Source organism: Etheostoma spectabile, chromosome 12 (assembly GCF_008692095.1).
Source record: "Etheostoma spectabile isolate EspeVRDwgs_2016 chromosome 12, UIUC_Espe_1.0, whole genome shotgun sequence".
NCBI lineage: Eukaryota > Metazoa > Chordata > Actinopteri > Perciformes > Percidae > Etheostoma > Etheostoma spectabile.
The window spans coordinates 17504559-17525372 of record NC_045744.1 but is presented as its reverse complement, the minus strand read 5'-3'; the positions used below and the strand labels follow the sequence as shown (position 1 = coordinate 17525372).

Here is a 20814-nt window from a genome sequence, read left to right as displayed (position 1 = left end):
CGCTCCCAGATCTTACCCACGATGCAAGGCGCTTAGCTCCTTTTGATGTCACAGAGCCGCCTTAGGCAGGGGTAGGGGGTAAGGATGGGGGCGGTGTATTTGTGTGTGTCAGGGATAGTAAAAGGAGTGTGTGTGTGTGTGTGTGTTATGAAGCTCAGAGTTCCATCCAGAGCCACAAACGGGTGTTTGATCGTCACAAGAGATGAAACGATGTGTGATGAATTTAACACTTAACTCCGTGTGAGAGGCTTGATGATGCGGTTAGGAGGCTGATCCATATTAATGTTTTCTTGCCGCGGCAGGACGCCCCCTCACTGTTAATGCTGCCGCATATATGTGGTTAGAGAACGGGGAAGGTTCCTGCTCTCCCACATCTGGCTGTATATCACCCCTCCACCTCAGGGCTGCATCCTCCCCTGCTGGCCAAACAACTCGGGGCTCTCTGGTTTGATACCAATCGAACCATGATACGTAAACCACATCCTCAGGCTGCCAGCCATATCTGGACTGCCCGCACTCATATCAGTAACGCCACATTTCATTCCTCCCAGCACATAATCACAGAGCATGGCTCTCTGTCATAATGTATTGCTGTTTTGGCATCTGGTGGATCCCTTCCTAAACTTTCCAACCTGTCCAAAGCAGTTTCCAGAGACAACAAACCCCTAAAACAGGAGACAAGGTTTGTGAGCCAAACAACAAATCTTTTATTTACACTGAAGCTTGAATCACACTGAGGGAACGACCGGTGCGAAGCCACTGACTAAAATGTGGCACATTCCAGACAAGTCAGTTTGTATTGCTGTTGACTTTTTACTGAGGGTACAGAAAAAAAGACTGCATTGCATGCAATCATAGCTATCATTTGAACATCTCAACTGCTTCTTATTTTAACAACTTTAAAGTTTTATACAAGTGATGTTAATAGAAAGTCATAAAAGGCTCCCAAATAGAAAGGCAGAAGCAAAGGAGAGAAAAGAAGAATGATCTGAAAGTTGGAGGATTTCAGGTCTGTCAGTCACATTTGAATTCAGATTTCCCTTTTGAGTTCATTGGCCTTTAAAAATCAGATATTAATCTGTTCAACAGATTATTCAAATTAACTGACCCCATCAGGTAGATAGTTATCTTATTGCAGAGAGTGGGCTCTAAGCGGTTTGGGCGAGTTGAAGTGGGAACACTGAGGCTCCCTGCACTTAGTGAAAACAGCAGAGCAGCAGCACAACTGAGGGGTTGGGAAGAGGAGGTGGGCGGCCACGGAGACTGCAGGGCAACAAGGAGCCCCGCAGGAGTTTATATGGACAAATGTGAAGAAAGATGATGTCAAACAGAGGAGCGAGGGACAGGGAGGTGCTCAGTACTTCTTGAACTCTACGTCGTCTGGTGGGTTCATCTCCACTTTTCTCTTAGCAACATCCATCCAGTTGGTGCTCAGGACTGTACCACCGGACTCCATCTGCACAGGGAGAAGAGGCAGTACTGTAGTTATGCAACCCCTGCTCTCTGCTTAACAAGGCTTAGGGCTTAGATAACTTCATGGCCGCATTATTGATTCCATAAGTATTGATGAACAAGGTGGACTTTTTGACCAGTAACTCATTTTTATTTAAATGTTCTCATTATTTCATAATAAGCTAAAAAGTCGAAGAATTCCAAATGCTTATTTCCCTATAAACTGACCTTTATTCTCTAGTCCTCTGCTCTAGGTTGTTTAAACCAAATGCAGAAATAACATGAATGTTAAAACACCATCATCTTTAGGATGTATGTTGGAAATGACAGCAAATCCTTTTTCGAGTTTACCGTTGGGCTCCAGTGACCCAAAATCCTTCTGTTAATAACAGAAGGCTGATTCATCCTGATCCCCAATCAAACATTTGCAGTTGCAATCATCATACAAATATCTTTCTGTACACATAAATATGTTGTATTCCAGCCCTCAATACAATAAGCTACAGCATTTACAACTCCTACAAAGCATTTAAAGTGCTCATAGGCGCCCGGATAGCTCAGTTGGTAGAGCGGATATATAGAGGTGTACTCCTCGACGCAGTGGGCCGGGTTGGACTCTGACTTGCGGCCTTCCCGGCATTCCCTCCTCTCTCTCCGCTTTCATTTCGTCAGCTGTTACGTCAAGTAAAGGCCTAAAAATGCCCAAAAAATAATCTTTAAAAAAATAAAGTGCTTCATGACATCTTCCATCTATGGGTGGCAATGTCTTTCTGTCGGTCCACCACTTCGGTCTAGACTAAAATTACTCAACAACTACTATTGGATGAATTGCCATAACATTATGCACAGACATTCATGGTCCCAAGAGGATGAAGCGTGGATCCTTGTGTGCAAAATATAGTTGGCTACTATTGCTCCGTGGTTTAAGAGATAACTAGCAAAAACGGCTCGTCACGATAGTATAATACTTACAAAGGACTTGTTCATGGCTCTCTTGACCTCGTCTGAGCCATCGCAGTAGATCTGCTGGAAGAGCGTGTTAAGGGCTGCGTCTCCCTCCAGCTTCTCATTTTTCTCCTCCTCATGGATGTCCAACACCACCTTGTCCCACTTGCAGGCATTGAGGGACGATGATGGGTACTGATCTGATGGAAAAGGGAAACTGTGTTTAAAAGGCTACAATTCATATAGTTTCAGATAAGAGCAAGTCAGAGGGATTTTAAACCCGTTGAGAGGCATTTGGCAAGACGTTAAGCAGAGCTCTTTAATCACCCTGAAACAAACAGCATAATGCTTTTGTAAAGCAGTACCGTGTTAATGAAGGTTTCTCAATGAGATTTGAATTGACTTTTATCACCTAATCACACCAAGGTGTATTGACTGAATTTATTTTGCTCACTTTGCTACTGGATCACCCAACTCAGAAGCTGCTATTTAATTTCTATGTTTTCTGTAGGATGAATTATGCCCACTATAATCCCAACAAGAAATAGGGAGTGGGAAAGAAAATCCAGATGCAGATTTACATAAATACAGCACCAGACGCACACCAGACATATTCAGGCCAATTGTGGACATGCTGCAATATGATCCCATAAAGTCAGATATCATGTTTAAATGTAATAGTAGTCCAAGTTATAAGCAGGCACTTATAAACAGGGCGTCCTAGAGGCTGAGCTGGTTGCATGGAGAGGATGGTTTGGCTGCCCACTTAACTTCTACTCCCCCTTCCATCCATCCACCCACCCACATACTTTTACATAAGCAATTAATCCTGTCAGTAATGTGAATGTGTGGGCTAAAATACTGAGTCATATTTTGCTGTCATACCTTTCCCTCTCCCTGTAAACTTTCAACGTCAGACTAATCAAAGACTCTAGCAGGGCTTGAATGCCCACTCTCCTTTTAGTGCAGAACGGACAAACACAGGAACTTATATCGATCTTTGCAGAGACAGAGCGAGAAAGAGAGAGAGAGAGAAATAAGAAGAGGGTAAGGGTGAAACTGACAGACAGAAGGATAGTTCTGTAAATGCAGAAGTGGTGGACTGACTTGGATTGAAGTGTTTGATGTTGGACTCCTGTCCTTCTCCCTCCAGCTTCTCCCATCTCATGGCATCTGTCTTCTTCATCTTGAACTCCACCTGCCAAAAGAGAAGGGTGACAAGTAGTGGGGAGAAGAAGAGGGAACAAGGGAGATAGAACGTTAAACAAAATGATTGTCTTTGGTTCGCAGGACCAAAATAGCGCTTCCATTGGAGCGACATCTTAAAAGTACAGGACATCAGATCATTATTGAGGCCAGAGAGGCTGTCTGTTTGGAGCCGCTAACATACAGTGTATATGTATGTGTGTGCAAGAGAGAGAGAGAGAGAGAGAGAGAGAGAGAGAGAGAGAGAGAGAGAGAGAGAGAGAGAGTGTGTGTGTGTGTGTGTGACAGAGAAAGAGAGACATCAGGGATATGCGGGGGCACAGCTCAATCTCAAACCTCACTGACAGACATACTGCACTAACGAGATGCCTGTCAGCCAGAGGGGCAGTGTGAGAGACGGAGCGGGCGGGAGGAAGGGATGGAGAGGGGGGACGAGGAGGAGGGGAAGATCCTAATTCCACACAGCAGTATCTGATCCAAATCATTACACCAGGAGAACATGGGAGAGGAGGAAAACAATGAGGGGAGAGAGGCCATGGACACACGCTTTTAACACTGAGCTACATTGACAGGGCACATACCAGCAAGACACGCAGGCCCCCCCTCCACCCATTAACGGTGCGTGCCTTTGATATGTGTGCATGTGAAAGACAGCGCTGGTTGTGTAGGTGCAATTAAGGAACATTTCTGCTCTGCTGGTCGATGTGATGATTCATTTATGGTGGTGCCAGAGGAGAAGAGGGAACCAAGAGGTAGACAAGGTTGGAGATGAGGAGGCAGAGAGGCTGACTGGCACCCAGACAAGCATGAGTGAGGGGAGCAGGTTTAGGGGAATAAGATGATTGCCGCTACCTCCTCCACCTGGGTGATGAGCTAGTGCGAACTCAGTACACAGATAGATAACTTTGGTATGTGTCAGCAATTCTGCCTCACAAAGGGCCTCGTGCACAGATAGGCATCTGTGCAGTGTCCGAAATGAACTTTTTGGCTCACCTGTGCAGGGCTGAGAAACTAAAAAAAGAACATCTCTGCTGAGAATACAGGTCACTGCCCAAAGAATTCATATTCATCTTTCAAAAGAACACGACACCTCCTTTTTTGAAAATTTGTGCACACAATCCAATTCTGTGAGTTCATCTAAATCCGAACACCCCCTCCACCCCGCAACCTTCCGACAGAATAGGTGGCTGTGTCCGACGATTTCTAAAACAGTGACATTCACACACACACTTCACGCTGTGATTAACAGGGTGTAAAGAGGTGAGAAAGTAAATTGTAGAACAGAGCTCAACACTCTGAATGCCTTTCACATGAGACCTAAGAATGTGCATTGTTATATCCATATTTAATGAATTCATTACAACTTGCCCCTCATTTCAACCCGCCTTCAAATGTTCAAATGTGGCCACTTGTCTTCCAATGAGGTTGGACATTACTGTCTAGGAAGCAGTTCTTTTGAGGATAACCCAGCCCTTAAAGTATTCTCACTGTACATACAGGAACTAAATAATAAAAGATTGAATGGAAAATGTATTTGATTTTGAAATAACTACATCAAACCAATCCAAAGGTGTGCACAAATTAGTCAACGCCTATAGAGTTTTGAGGTGAAACAAGTTATTTTGGGCGTCCAGGGTTCGTTCATTGGATTCATTTTATGCACAGACAATGTTAGGTTACCATCTGTTTGAGCACTTCAAAAGCTTGGATTTGCATGAAACACTCTTGGCTGAATCATCAATATAAAAGATCAGCTACTGTTTTTACAAAATACCTGGTTCTTTAATAAAAATTAAAAAGGTATAAGCCCGTGAGCATAGAAATGTAAGGAAAGAACTAAGAACCTTTCCAAGGGGCATTTTGATACGGCTAGTAGAAAGCAGAGTTTACACATTCAGCAGCTTAAATCAGTTCACTTTCGGATTTTGGTCACCTGGTAGAGCGGGCGTCCATGTATAGAGGTTTACTTCTTGACGGAGTAGCGGGTTTGACTCCGACCTGCCGCCCTTTACTGCATGTCACCCCCCCTTTCATGTCTTTCCTGTCCCATTCAAATAATGTCCTAAAATACCAAAAAAACCCTGAATTTATCCTAGTCCAATCTGAGGGGTGTACTACGAAGAATGTTTGACAGAGCCAGGCTTTCTTTGCATTAGTTGGCCAAAGTCCTGCTTAGAGATAACGTGTACCACGAAGATGCAGTTTGTGCTACTGTAATTGCACAGCTTTGTTTTGTGGCATTACTTACATAACGTTAAAGCTCAACAAGTCTTCATTTATACATAGAATAGTCTCACATTCTACACAGCATTCTGGGATGGGAGAAAACTAAGTTGTTTTGGTGGAACATCCCGTTCAAAAGTTGTTTTAGTCGTGGAACAGAAAACTCAGATTGGACAGATCGTCTAGCTAGCTGTCTGGATTTACTCTGCAGAGATCAAAGGAGCAGTTAACCAGAGTCCTCATAAATCAACCGGGGTTTAATAATCCAACAGAATGAAAGAAGTATGTAACGGACATCAGGGTGAAAACAGCGTGATCCGGTGGAATTTCCGGCACTATAGGAGCAATCTGAAAAGTGGAACGTCACGGTTATAGACCAATTATAGAGCAACGCTATTTCCAAAAAAGTTGATTATTGAATGGCGCTTTTAAGCCGATTTAAATGCAAAACTGACCAAAAACTGGTCAGAGAAAGTGGAGGTAACCTTATCCCTTATGACCTCAAAAGGGGCAATTTTTAAACTTTTAAACCCTGTTCATCAGTTGTGACTGTTTGTGTTTGAAACTGATTTTAATTGCTCGCCCAGCATCTCTTAATAAATAATTTTAGTTTCTTTGACAGATGTACCTGCAATCTTTGAACTCTGTTAGGGGTCTCGTAGTGCTTTCAAGACTGTTTCAAAATGCTGATATGCCAACTTGCTTTAATGGCTACTAATTAGCGATCAAACTAATACAGTTAAACTAATGCAATTCTTTCAAATCTTTAGACCTTATGTTTTTTATGCATTTTTAATTGTTTTTGTTAACTAATAATCTTAGTCAAGCTATCTAGGCAGAAGAGTTCATGTTTTCAGTTTTAACAAAGCAGCAACTCAACACCTTGACTGACTTGTTTTTACCAGCCACGACAGCGACGCTGGTATAGTTTTTACCTTTTGAGTGTGTGTCATGAAAACTGTGGTCCTGGAGACACCTACTGTAGCGGGAACTATCACAGAGGCGGGTTGGAATGCTTAGGTGCGGAGCTGCAAAGATTACAAAACTATTGCAACTAACTATTGCAGATTGCAAAACTATTTTGGTAATCAATTTGTCGGTTTGAGTCATTTTTTAAGACAAAAGTAAAAGATATTTTCTGAATATTTTCTAGTTTCTTCTCTCTTCTGTGACAATAAACTTTTGAGTTGTGGACAAAAGACATTTGAGGACATCATCTTGGGCTTATGGGAAACACCGTTCAGTGTTACAGGTGCCATTCTTGTCTTCAATGTTTCTATGGTGTGAAGTGCAGCAGGACTCAAGCAACAGCTGTGTGTGGTGTGTGTGTGTGTGTGTGTGTGTGTGTGTGTGTGTGTGTGTCTGTGTGTGTGTGTGTGTGTATGTGTGTGTGTGTGGTTCTATGCGTGCTCATGGGCCATACAACATTAATCTGCTGCCACATCTGTGTTTCCTGGCTTTTAAGGGACATGGCAGGCCAGGCGCCATGTGTGTGTCTCTCCGCGTGTGTTTTTGTGTGTGTGACAGGCAAAAAGATGGCTTGTAAAGGGAATGTGACAGCAGAGCCACATACAGGGGCCACCACCCACAGGACCCCAGGAGCTGGACTATACAAAAGTGCACTGCCACACATGCACTATTTAAAGAGGGGCACTGGGTTCCCGTGTGGTTTGTCACATGCGTTTGTGACCATCGCCACCCACCCCCCTCCTCCCTGTCATGACTCCTTACCCAGCATCTTCTCCCTCTTTTTCCAGATCCCAGCGGATTTCAAAACAAACTCTGCAAGAAAGCCGCATAAATGAAATAAATATAAACATTCTTAGATGTTGACAGGCATGCAAATTAAAGAGCGGAGATGCCACTTTAGCTATTTGCCCAAAAGAGATGAGTTTGGAAGTGAATGAACGATCGAGTGTGGATTTGAAATTGCATTTAGTGTGTTTGTATGCACGCGTCTGAGTGTGTGCGCGTCAGCCGTCTGTTCTGATCAAACACACTGGTGTGTAATTGGCTCCCCGTTGTCACGGTGACCCCTGCGGTTGGAATGTCTGTCGTGGTGGAGGACAGGAGGAGGTCGCAGAAACGATAATGTGCTACAGATGACACTCCCATACACACACAGCAAATATTTTGTGTAGAAAGATTGCTGTTCAGCCTCTGTATTTGTATGTGTGCGTGACAGTTTGTGTGTATGTGCTTGCACACTCACGCCCGGCTTAGCTTCCCCCTGCTAAGTTGTCTTTAAAGACAGCGAGGAGATGAAGCGTAAACATTGTGGAGCGAAGAGTGCAGGGCAGCCTATTACAGAGACAGACAGGCTGACATTGGTTGGGAATCAACAGCTCCGAGGGCAATGCATTTTTCCCCCTCCGAACACTCATTAGGGATGCATGCCAATCTGGAGAAGCTTGATTTGCTGATGCCGTTGTTCATTTGAATTTTTTTTCTCCCCAGTGGCTCCTTGGCTTTAGAAAAATGAAACGGCTCCAAAAATATTTAAATGAGACATGCATCAAGAAAGCTGCTCAGTTTGTTGGGGTCTCTCACATTGTCGTGCATGTGTGCACCGCACATTTTACCTATAGAGTTTTAAAAGACTTAGGTGCTGTAATGCTGTCTTGAATTGCAATTGCCAATGTGGGCTTATGAGCTTGGTTTTGTGTGTGTGTGTGTGTGTGTGTGTGTGTGTGTGTGTGTGTGTGTGTGTGTTGTGGTGTTGTGTGTGTGTGTGTGTGTGTGTGTGTGTGTGTGTGTGTGTGTGTATAGGGCCATGTGTACCGGAGGAGCCCAGTGGACCAGGGAACAGTCAGGGCTTGTGGGAGAGGAGGCGGTTGGAACACTCTTTTTCGTTATCCTAGAGGTAGAGGTGTGTGTGTCTGTGTGCGAAAGACATAAGGTGTGTGTGTCTCATGGAGAGATAGACCAAACAAAGACAAAGATAATAAAGTGGAAGAAAGAGGAAAAAAGACAGTAGAAAGATATGAAAGAGTGTAAGACCATCTTCAGCTGTGCTCTCTCTAAGACTGAGTCCTTGTTTAAGCTGCAACCCACGTGCACCTCTGGAATGCAGTGTCTGCTGTTGCCATGGAAAAAGTGAGTTAGTGAGTAAGAGTGCATGTTTTTTTGAGAGGGGGCAGTTTCTGTGCAGATCAGTTTCCGCTCAGCACAGTGTAGACGGTGGCTATAATGCACATGGTATAAATTGTCTCTTTAAGTCAAATAAAAAAATAATAATCTAAAATTCTCTTGAATTCCAGGATAAATGTTGATTATATCATAAGGTGTATGTAATGTAATTATGTAATGTGCTAACACAGGTACACAGCCTATGAAGTAAACCATGTATCTTTATTATCCTAAAAACATTGTATTTTTTTCTGAAATGAACACAAAATTAACAGTACAGTACTAAATAGTTTTACGGACCTTAACTAATGTTAATTAAAATTAATTGCGGTTAAAATCGTAATTATGTAAAATACCGAAAACAAATGCATAGACAATTATAAAATTATTATTAGAGGCATGAGACACTTATCCATAGTGAGTGTATTACCTATAGTAGATGGCAGTTGGCATGCCCCCAGTCTGAAAACAGACCTGAGGTAACCAGAGGGAGTTACCAGAGTTAAATGCATTTGACTGCATTTACCTCAGTATTCTAGAGAAACATCGCTGTATCAATATCATCTTCACTCCGTTCTACTCATGTAGGTGGCTTGCGAATATTTTGTGTCTTATTATATCTCTTTTTAATTTACATAAAGGTTGTCTACTTACTATTGGATTAACTACTTAAGATTGTTTACACGTCCTCATGTGGTATTCAACTTTAGTAGAAGTAAACTTTGTAGAGTTAAGATAACTACTACATTATCACTTATTTTCTAGACTTGGTGTATAGGAATCCCATGGCGGAATTGCATCTGGAGGAAAGAGCCAGGAACTGAATGCGTAATGAGATGCTGCCTTAGTAAAGTTAAAAATATGCATATGCAGCAACTAAATTTATTTAAAAAATAAGCTAACATTTGCTTTATCTCAGTAAATCTGGCCTAATATTGTCAAAATGTCTGATTTACATGAGGAAACCAGATTATAGTTTTGCTCTGACATTCAATAGTACTTATGTAATACTGTATAATTAGTTATGAGTATGCCACCTGTGGAAATAAGTGTTAACTGGGTAATTATCCCTTTACCAACTATAAATAACAATGTTATGAATTTTTGTTGAGTTACTTATAACAGGATGCGCTTTGGAAGATGCAGTGTCCAAAAACTGCGGAAAGATTATCCACCACCATCAGAATAAGGAAGAAAGCAGAGCTTAATGTTGTATCGATCAATGACCTAAAAGACGATTTCCTCCTAACAATTACAAAAACAATCAAAAAAACTTGCACAAAAAATGCTCCTTGATCCTAAAGCTAAAACCTGACAGTGGTCTAAACCCTGAATCAGCACACACTCAGCCAGCACAGTCATTAGCCCACATCCTCTATAATACACACTAATTAGTCTATGGTAAAAAGTGCCCTTCCTACTCATTAGGCCTATAATCACCTTAAACAGTGCAAGTATAGCCCTAGTGTGTGTGTGTGTGTGTGTGTGTGTGTGTGTGTGTGTGTGTGTGTGTGTGTGTGTGTGTGTGTGTGGTGTGTGTGTGTGTGTGTGTGTGAAGAAGTGAGGATTTGTGCATACGTGTGAATCTCCTGTTAGCTGCTCAGATGATTGCGCCAAAGTCTCCACATGAGCCACAGTGTATACAGCTAGAGTGGATTTTCTCATTTCTACTCCAGCTACAGTAAGCTTTACTAGCATTAAGGCATTATAGGTAGTGACAGCCTACTTTACACTGCTTTAAATTATTGAAGAGATTATGATGTTAATCTCTGAGTGGTTACAAAAGTAATGATCAGAAAATTTCAGTGAGCTGCTTAAACTCGCATCGGCATGGTTTTTCTTTTACTTTGACTTATTTACTGTTATCTGAAATTTAAGTCATTAACAGGTTTAACAAAAACACAACTATAATTAATGATCAGGTATTTAGATGATACAACAACATAATTTTGAATACAGATAATATATTTGATGCTCTCTGGTAAAACTGCAATTCAGAGATTTAAAGCATAGTAAGAGAAGGGCCCGCATTTCACCAGTGCGTGACTACAGCATATATCCTTTACAGGGGCAATTAAACAATGTTCCCTGACATGTTTAATTGTCTGCATGGGTACTATTGAGAGTAACTACCTTGTGTGTTTATAGTTTTACTATACTTAATTACTATACTTCAGTTTGCTGTGGATAAAACATCTGAAAACCACCATCTCATACTACTGTATGTGTGAAACAGGTTATGTGGTATAATTTGTAAATTACCTATTCGTTAAATTCTGTGTTATTTTATAACTCCCCACAGAGTAAATACCACATTTAGGAACGTTCCCTCGACTTAAATACACCTCTCAGATATTCCAAAAATTATATTACCATGACCAATTGTATCCTGGCAGCTACGTCATCTCCTTAGTTTGAGGCAGATTTATTCTCTCAAGACTGAGTGTTGGTCAGTTGTGTTCACTGTGACCACAGAGGGACAAAACAATGCAGTTTTTTGCCCTGTGGTTTCCTACGTCAGAAAAATCGCAAAGTTTTGATGTGCACAATGGACCATTAAACACAACTGGTATTGTTGAAAGCATGCAGGTCAGACAGTTTGTTTCTGCTTCATGAGCATGTCATCTGTGACAGCAAAATGTCTGTCAAAAACATGTCAAAATCATAAAAACTTTATGACAGAATGTTTAATGTGCAAACCTGCTGAGGTTAAAAAAGAATCAACACTTACTTCCTAAGAAAGTGGGCTCCTTGTTGATTTAGAAGGTTTCAACAACACAATAACTGGACTAGCTAAAGTCAAAGCGAATTGGATACCTTAGTGGTGAGGATCTTGAAGCTGCTCTGTTGAGGGATGATGGGATGCAGGAGGTGGAGGTTGAGGTTATAGTTCTCCCCTGTGGCCAGCTGTATCTTGGCAGAGAGCTGAAGAGACCACAGACACCAGACATTAGGCGTTACCCCTCATTGGCTGCCATTAAGTTGGGCAGTGAGCAACTAGTAAAATATACTGTACAAATATTTAATAGAGTCACATTCAAGATAGTGCCATGACTATGAAGTAGTAGTAGTTTCAGAGTTTTGTTAGATAAGATAATAATTTAACAATCCCCATGTTGAAATTGTAGCACCAATATTTCATTTCACTTAACTGATGTGACGTCTCACATTTCAACTACATAATTGTCTCAAAAGAAATGTCAAATGTGAGAGCTTGCCTTGCTTTTTGGATCCTTTTTTGTGTAAATTTAATTCTTGGAAACACATGAAACAAAAAGATAGAAAAGGAGTAAGACGGTTGGAGGTGTCAGCTTGTCCATGAGAATAATCATCTGATGTGGCTTGTTTGTCGGGGGGGTCAGACAGCTCCTTACAGCCTGTCACTCACTTGGACTGGGTGGGTGCGTGGGTTGTTTGTTTAGCAGGGACATGGACTTGGCTGTGGCCCAAATCTCCCCACTTCTTACACACTTTAGCAAATGCTGCCCAAATATAGAAAAGCACTAAAAACACCTCACTTGTGGAATAACTTGACTGTTTTTTTGCAGAAGAACAGTAAATTACTTTCATTGTTTGCAATTCAACACCTACCATTTCACTAAAAGTGGACTTTCTGATTTGGGACCAAATATATGTAAGAAGTAGTTTATTGGGGATAAAAGCTTAGAAAGTTAGCTAAAAGTAGCTTTTGGGCAATTTCAAAAAACTATCAAAGCCTTAATATTAATGCCATTTAAATTCCTGCACTGTCTGTAGGTATACAGCTGCTGCATACTTAGTCACCAGGGAAAAGAACTGGAAACACTGCCTTTCATCTTTAATTTCTTTTGTATATACTGACCTAGTAAAAAATATATGAACTTATCTGTACTTCACACTGTGGGATTCGCAGCGAGTGAACTATTTCGTTTAAAATGGGGTAAACTCAGTTTGTTATTCTATTAGGAAAGACAAAGCCATTCCCTGGGGTGCCCTGCAGTTTCCCCTCCAAGTGAGAGAGAGAGAGAAAGAAGTAGAAAAAGATGCAAAGAAAAAGAGAAAAAGAGAAAGAAAGAGGGTTGTCCCTGGAGGGCACTGCAGCTGATCCTAGATCAGTTATGCCTTCTATCTACAGACAATTAGGAGGTTGGAGAAGCTGGGGAGGGTAAATTGTTCTTAGATCTGTACTTTGGGGGCAATGTTAACAAGGCACCACTGGAGGCATAGTTGGGTCCATGGGGAGTGTGTGTGTGTGTGTGTGTGTGTATGAGTGTGTATGTGTGTATGAGACCCATCTAATGGGCCCCCCTGAGGAAACACCCAAAAGCTAACCCATCACTGTTACAGAGAGAGAGAGAGAGAGAGAGCAAGAGAGAGTGAGAGAGAACACAGACTCTCTTTATTTGAAACTGCATTTAAGTGTGTGTTCATACCTCTTTTTCCATGAAGTCTACACACACACCATCCTTGGGTACATTTTTTGCCATGACTGTGACAATGACTTGAGACTCTGTTTGGTACCAGTCATGTCTGCAAAAAACACACACAGAAAAGTAACTAACAAGTCTAAAGACCTTTCAACAAAAACTTCAAAAAACAGCTCATCTTTAACAAGTCTTGTCTATGTCCACTGTAATTATACAGACTGGGACTCCTTTAACACACTAAGGCTTGGTTAATCATACTTATTACTGATTAGGCCATCAATAAAAAAACAACATTAAACCCATAAAAACAGATGCCTAGACAAGACATAATCTACATTTATGCACTTACTTCACATGTGGAACAGCTGGTGTCTAATGGGTCATTCAGGCCCCCAAGACAGAATGACAATTTGAAAGGAGGATGTGGTGATAAGGCAGGGGGATAAAAAAAAGGGACAAAAATTAGAGAAAACATAAGAGAAGAAGCTTAGTGAGGCTCCTTTCTTTGAACATGATGAGCATCCACAAACTGATGCTCTCTGTCGATGCTGAGAGCAACAATGCCCCCAGGTGGTTGTACAGAGAAACTCACCCCATCAACGCTGCCGATCTGTGTCTGCTCTGGAAAGAGAGAAGGAAAATTTGGGTGAGTGGCAGGTGGAAACATTTAATACAACCCCTTAAGTTCCCTAAATCGAACTCAAGTATATAAACACACTTTTGTCTGCAAATAAATACTAGCAGACAGATATGCCCCCCCCATCCTCCACCAGTTTGTTAACTGGTCCATCCACGCCCATTAAAAGCCCTGTGAGCCCAAGCAAGGCTGATCACCGTTTACCAGCATGCTATCATATATTATTCATTGAATTTATTAAAGAAAGAGAGCACAGAGGGCGAAGAGAGATAAGATGATGAGAGGCGTGTTAATGTTGTCTTAATGAGGTCACGTTTGAAATGGTAAGGAGGGGGGTGTTTGGAGAAAAAGACTGTGTCGGAGTTTGTGTATTTTTAAACAAGCAGGGTGCCACATGTGATGGAATAACTAGGTGCCGCGTGTGGGATGGTTGGTGGTAAACACACTGTCACTAGAAGAAACAACTGCTGCTGGTGTGAGTGTGAGTGAGTGCAAGTAGGGTACCTTTAAGTTTTGGGGGGGGGGGAGATGTACACCCTGGTGTGCATTTGTCTGTGTGTGCATGCTGTCTGTGAGCAGGCCTATGAAGGAGTTTGGGTCTCATTGGGGGCTTTCAAACATCAGTAACGTTAACTCTGATGAATGATACCCCTCACGGGAGTATGTGTGCAAGCGGGTGTGAAGCGTGTTTGTCAAAACTCATGCTGTTGTTTACTTGAGATGATCCAGAGGGCCCAGGCATCACCAGCAAACAGAAACACACCACCCAGACATGGCATGCAACTTTTATTGGACTAAGCAGCTCTGCCTCAACACTCACTGTAGATTCATGAATGTGTGCAAGCTCATTTGTTTGATCAGATGGGCTGATCACCTCTCGGACTGTGCCATTGAGCGTAGTGTTTGACAGCACGGAGTAAATACTTAGCATGCAACTGGTAATGGATTTGGAAGTCTGAAACAATGTTTTAAACTAAAACCACCAAAGGCAATATTGTGTACCAATATTTAATTTTAACTTTGAAGATTTTAAATACATTAAAACAATTAAATACAGACTATTTAATATTCTAATGAACCTAAAATCCAAGACCAACATCAGCTCTAAATAAAAATAATAATAATAATAATAAATACATGACAATACACATTATAGAAGTTTTAGTTCAGCTACTTACCACCCATCATCTCCTCACATCGCTTGATCCAGATCTCAAAAGATTTGTCAGAAACTGTGGAAATCACAAAAAAGAATAGACATTTCCTGCCTTGTAAAAGGTGCTCTAAGCGATGTTGGGTGACGTTACTTCTTGTTGATGTTAGAAGTATTTTCAAACAAAACAAGACTAGCTTGCCCCTCCCTTCTCCTCATCCCGTTCCCTCCCCCTCCCTTCTGTGCTTTCATGCACTAACCCCCCACCCCCTGTTCCGGTGTGTTCCGGGGACAGGCAGATTGCAGATAGCGAGGAGATGTTTGCTGTATGTGACAACAAATGTTCTAGCCTAAAACATGCGTGACATTGCTTAGAGCACCTTTAAGTGATGTATGTTGATACAAAAAGGCAATTAGAGAATCTTGTGTAAACATGTAAGGAGGTCAGTTAGATGTTAATAAAGTCTTAAGTGGTTTGACTAAGTGCTTTAGAAGGCTAGAGTCATACATTTAGGGACTGCAGAAAATGTGTTTAATAAATTACCAAGGGTTATATAAGCAGCTCAAAGTAGCAATTATTTTTATTTATTTTTGGGGGCATTTCTGCCAGGACAGCTAGGTGAGAAAGGAGAGAGAGAGGAGGAAGACATGCAGAAAATCGGTTGGACTTGAACCCTGGACCTCTGCTTTGAGGCATAAACCTCTATGTAAATGCGTGCATGCCAACCCGGCCACGTAAAGTAGAATAAGTTAAATTTGTTCTCCTCAAAATGTGTTCAAAAATGGCTTCACAGCTCTTTTGAAAGTGCTAATGATTTGCTTCAGATTTTTAAACACTTTTCCAAAATGACAATTGACTTAATTCTGACCACTTACTCTAAATAAGACTCACAGCATGTCTTTTAAAAAAAAACACATAATAGCAGTTTGTTCCGTAATGACCTGTAATGACTATGACATCAATTCATTCACCTTGATGACATCAATGACATTAGATATTACTGTAGCGTTTCCTTGTTGGCCTTCAGCTGGCCAGCTCCAGCTGTCTTTTCAATAGCAAAGCTGCTTTAAGTGTTACAAAAATAGTGCAAGCTTCTAGCTAATTTATGAATAGAAAAATAAGTATATATAAAAATAGTAAATTGAGAACCACGTGTTTATAATGGTTTTTGTGGTTTGGGGAAGTCAATCCGTTTGATGAACAGAGTTGGAGATAGCTGTAGCAAAAGACATTAATGAGATTATGGTCATCGATACTGTATATTAAAACAAACAAAGCCATCAACATATTCAGCCGTACTCAAGGAGGTGGTGAAATACTTTCATCTAGAAAAAAGCAACTTTTTGATAATTATTTTATAAGGATATGCTAGAATCTATCCCAGAAGATATTTGCAACCTGCAAATAATCTCTTTTCTTGTAGTAATTTATAACTATTTTTGGACAAAATGATAAATCATTATAATTTCAATGTAATAATAATAATAATAATAATAATAATAATAATAATAACAATAACAACAATAATAAAGATAAATAAATATGTGGTCTCAATGCTTATGGCTCTAGAAATATACACTGGATCTCTTTCTTAAATGTTTTTTCATAGTGGTTTGGGGCTGGGTTTCGCATGCGGCCACATACACTTGCCATGGCAATGCCAGAATAGATGGGACAGTCCAACCTTGCTTATCCCTGCAATCTTGCATTCACAACAAAGCCATGGTGCAATTTTAATTCCTGGAATGGTACTAGGTCTTGAGGAGGGCAATTGGAGGTACAGATTTCTGTGAATATTGAATCCTGTTCCCATTCACCTATAACCCAATGAAGGAAATATCCCTGTCCATTTCAGTGAAAGACTATTTGTCTGATCATTGTAATCAGATTGACACACTGTTAGTCAGTGAAATAACAAGGTACAAAGTATAAGGTATAAGGCAGTGATTCCCAAAGTGGGGGTCGCAAGCCAGAGAGGGGGGGTCGCAAGTGGATTTCCAGAAACAATTTTTTCTTTTAAACGATTAAAAATAGCATATGTTAGCCATGATTTTAACACAAGATAAAACTGTTGTGTTATTTTGTGTGTTATTTTGTGTTGTCAATATGCTTGTGTTTGAATACGCCTGTAGTGCGTGCGCCGTTGCGCGCAATGTTTACGTTTATAGTGGGGGGGTCGCAAGTCACTTGCACCGTTACTTTGGGGGTCGTGGGCTGAACGTTTTGGGAACCCCTGGTATAAGGTAATAAGGTAAAAAAGGTAATAATAACTGTTATGTTACCTGCAGTTTGATGTTTAGTACATCAAGCACTGATTTCAGACAGTGGTAAACTGCTGTAGTGTTCTGTAAAACACTTTTAAGATACCTGCTAGACAATTACAAATGAGTCTTTTCAAGGCTATAGTTTAAGAAATAAATAAGATCTTTACTTTAAGAATAATGTGCTCTATTTCATCCCTAAAGCTAAAGGACCCAGGTTAATCACTTTGTATTCAATGAGGAGAGTGAAACAGATAGGATGCTGCTGCAAAGCGTGGTTGGTAGAGAGGGGGATGATAGAAAGTTTGTACTCAAGGCCAAAATAGGGTGTACTCACCATCCAGTTGGTGTCCCTGAGTGAAAGCTGCATGTGCTGACTCATAGTGGTTAAGGTGGTATTCTGCTATTCTGCAGTTGGGAGACAAAAACATGCCACATATACTTAGATCAGACAGTCTTGGAAAAATATAAATGACCTCTTCTCACACACAAAATTTGAATCATGTACCTTGTTAGAGAAATTAAATAACTAAAACAATTCTTGTAAATAAACTGTATGGGTGGCTGAAGAGAAAAGTTGAACTTCTCCTAACATAAATCTTGATATTAGCTTCAACATGATTCCCAACTTTAGCAACAAGAATTATATGTTTATCTTTCATAGCAGATGTGATCGTGGAAAACCTTCAATGGAACTGCTCATGCTTACCAATCAAATATATATTAAAGATTTTGCAAAACAAAGATTCGTTGAGTCCATCAACAGTAGCTTTAGTTAAAGATATACACCAAACACCTATAAGTATGGTCTCCCCTCATTTTCTTTATCATATTACAGTACACACCCTGTTCGCATGAAAGCAAGGGGAAGGCTGGGTTTTAGCTGCTGTGCTTTTTTGGCATCATCAACAGCACCTGCGGAGAAAAACCAACACTATGTTTATCATAGATATACATTCACCCAGCCTATATCACTTAGAAAATGAATATACATAACCCCCCAAATATTCTCTAGTGACTGCTGACTGGTACCAGATTATTAATTCAAGTATCCCATAAGAAATGTTCTTTTCTGCAGTCTAGACCACAACAGCTACTCTAGCGTTTGAGGGACAATGCCAAATTATACAGTGGGTCTGGAAAGTTTGGGCACCCCAGGAAAAAAAATCTTCAAAAGGCATCAAATGACAGATTAGACATTCGTATAATATGACACAAAAAGTTAGATTTTATTTCCATAGTTTCCGTATACTATGTGCTTATTGTTTCATCACATATACACATTTATGGGGTATACAGTTGTCTATTTTGTTATTTTATTGTATTGTCTCGCATATTATGGTTATTTCATCTTGTCTTTGTTTGGGTGGGTAGTGATGACGAGTGTGTGGGGATGGGGGGGGGTGTTCATGTTGTGTGTTTTGTTTTAAAAGCAAAATCAAAAATGTTAATCATAAAAATTATGATTGTGATAACTAATATGTCTGTCAACGCGTTTACAGACTTACAGCTGTAGTTTTTGAGAAGTATGTGGGCATAGGCACGCTGGCAACACCAGTCAGCGTTGTTAGAGTCTCCTTGCAAGGCCTCATTAAGTTCCTACAAGAAAAGAGATGACATTTAAGTGGTTATGGTTCCTCATACCATAAACGTGCATGCCAAGAACTCTTGCCATTGCCCCTGTTGTGGGTACTGGCATTACAACTGGAGTTGGTCTGGACTATGGCTGCCCACTGCTCCTACTCAGTTAGGTTAGGTTAAATGGAAAGGCTGTGTTGGGGCTCCAGCTACCTTGAACACAGTAGAGTGTGTGCCCCATGTAGGCCAAGTCCTTGGCAGTGGTCCAGGTTCAAATCTTACCAGCGGCCCTTTACTGCATGTCGTCCCACCCACTCCACTGTCCTGTTTTCAAGCTATCCTATCAATTAAAAGGGCATAAAAGACCCAACCATCACTCACTGGAAGTGATGGTTTTGAGTAACATTAATGCTACATCATCATAGAGCAGTCTAAATTATTCACATAGCTAATGAACTATGAAATAACTAAAAAGGATATTTTTTACAAGTTAACGTTTTAATAAAACTAGTGAATAGAATTAGTTACTGACTTGACAATTACAATGCATGCTTGTTATGCTGATAGCCTGACATATCTAAAAAAGGCTCCTACAAACGTTTCCTAGTAATAACGCTTTATGACTACCTAAGAAATTTTGGATTTACAAAGGTGGTAAAGTACAACAAAATACATGTCTTGCCAACGTCGAAATGGCACTGTTATCGTTAAGTAAAGTTGTCACGTTAATAATGATTGCAAAGTGATACTAACAACAAACGTTAGCTAAGTTGGCTAGCTAGCTAGCTAGTTAGAGTCAAAATCCGTGCAAACATCAGACATTATTATTACCGACGCCACACCAAACGTCCTTTGTAAAACAACTTACGTTAGCCAGAGGAAGTTAAGGTTAATGTGATTAGAAAGAGCCACCTGATATTTATGGCTAACTAGCTAGCTAGCTAGCTAACGTTGATATTTACCTCCAGAGCTTTCTGTGGATCTTCGTCAATGAAGCTATCGGGGAAGCTGCTAAAGCGAAAGGAAAGACTATTTAGTTAACCGGCTGAAGAGAAATTAATGAGTGTAAATGAAACAAAAGCTAATTCATTATGTTAAGTTTCACTTGCCGTTCGGTTGCCATGGAATTGCTTAGAATGTGGACAGTGTTTCAGGAGTGACAGGAAAGTTCTAGTACAATGTAGAGAGACTTGAGGAAACGTGAGAACGGCAGGCAGCAGCCACAGCTCAAGTCCTGCGCTCGAGCTCCAGGAGCAGGCATCGAACGGCTCACTGCTCACACCTCCACCTCACGTCCTGGAGGAGTCATGACATGACAACAGGGCTACCGTTTTTTTGAATACTGCATTTCTTAAACATATTACAATAATGATTATATACCGTTAATTGTATATATTAGATTGTTGGACTATTAAACTATTTCAGCATTTTAATGTAGCTTAGGGAATAGAGATGGGCTAATGTGACCTACAGTGGTATTACACTTTAATCGTAGTTAAAGTAACTAGTTTCCATAGCTGTCTTACAATTAAGTGGAGTAAAAAATACAATAATTTTGAAATGTAGTGCGCTATATGCAGTGCTGGAAGAAGCACTCAGATCATTCCACTAAGTCTAAGTATCAATTCCACAGGGTAAATGTTACAAAGAAAACTAAAAACTACACTACTTACAAGTAACTAAGTACAAAAGTATTGCATCTAAATAAAGTACCAAATTTAATAACTTATGATGCAGAACAGCCCATTTCATAATAACATATTATATAATTGCATTATAATTATTGACGCATTAATGTGTACATCACTTTAATGGTGCAGATG

The 20814-nt window shown here is 40.6% G+C and overlaps 1 protein-coding gene across 2 annotated transcripts; it reads right to left on the bottom strand.

Moving 5' to 3' along the window:
* Positions 1–683: 683 nt before the first annotated feature.
* sugt1 (SGT1 homolog, MIS12 kinetochore complex assembly cochaperone) lies at positions 684–20283 on the bottom strand. Of its 2 annotated transcripts, none has more exons than XM_032530913.1 (13): positions 20101–20283; positions 19954–20002; positions 18922–19012; positions 18259–18328; positions 17751–17821; positions 15177–15230; positions 13954–13982; positions 13711–13733; positions 13368–13464; positions 11773–11880; positions 3505–3595; positions 2425–2597; positions 684–1456 (listed from the first exon to the last, which is right to left on the bottom strand). In XM_032530913.1, the coding sequence occupies exons 1-13, from the start codon at positions 20112–20114 to the stop codon at positions 1355–1357; spliced, it is 972 nt and encodes a 323-aa protein (XP_032386804.1). In that variant the 5' UTR covers positions 20115–20283; the 3' UTR covers positions 684–1354. The 2 variants fall into 2 exon arrangements, with proteins under 2 accessions (XP_032386804.1, XP_032386805.1); XM_032530914.1 differs by having other exon boundaries at positions 19954–19999; positions 20101–20259.
* Positions 20284–20814: the final 531 nt, after the last annotated feature.

Excerpts from the sequence above, each read along its gene's own strand:
- sugt1 (XM_032530913.1), bottom strand. Across the intron at positions 13,983-15,176 it reads ATGTGAGGAGATGATGGGTG|AGCAGACACAGATCGGCAGC; the intron begins GTAAGTAGCTGA and ends CTCTCTTTCCAG. Across the intron at positions 13,734-13,953 it reads AGATCGGCAGCGTTGATGGG|ACACCAGCTGTTCCACATGT; the intron begins GTGAGTTTCTCT and ends ATGACCCATTAG.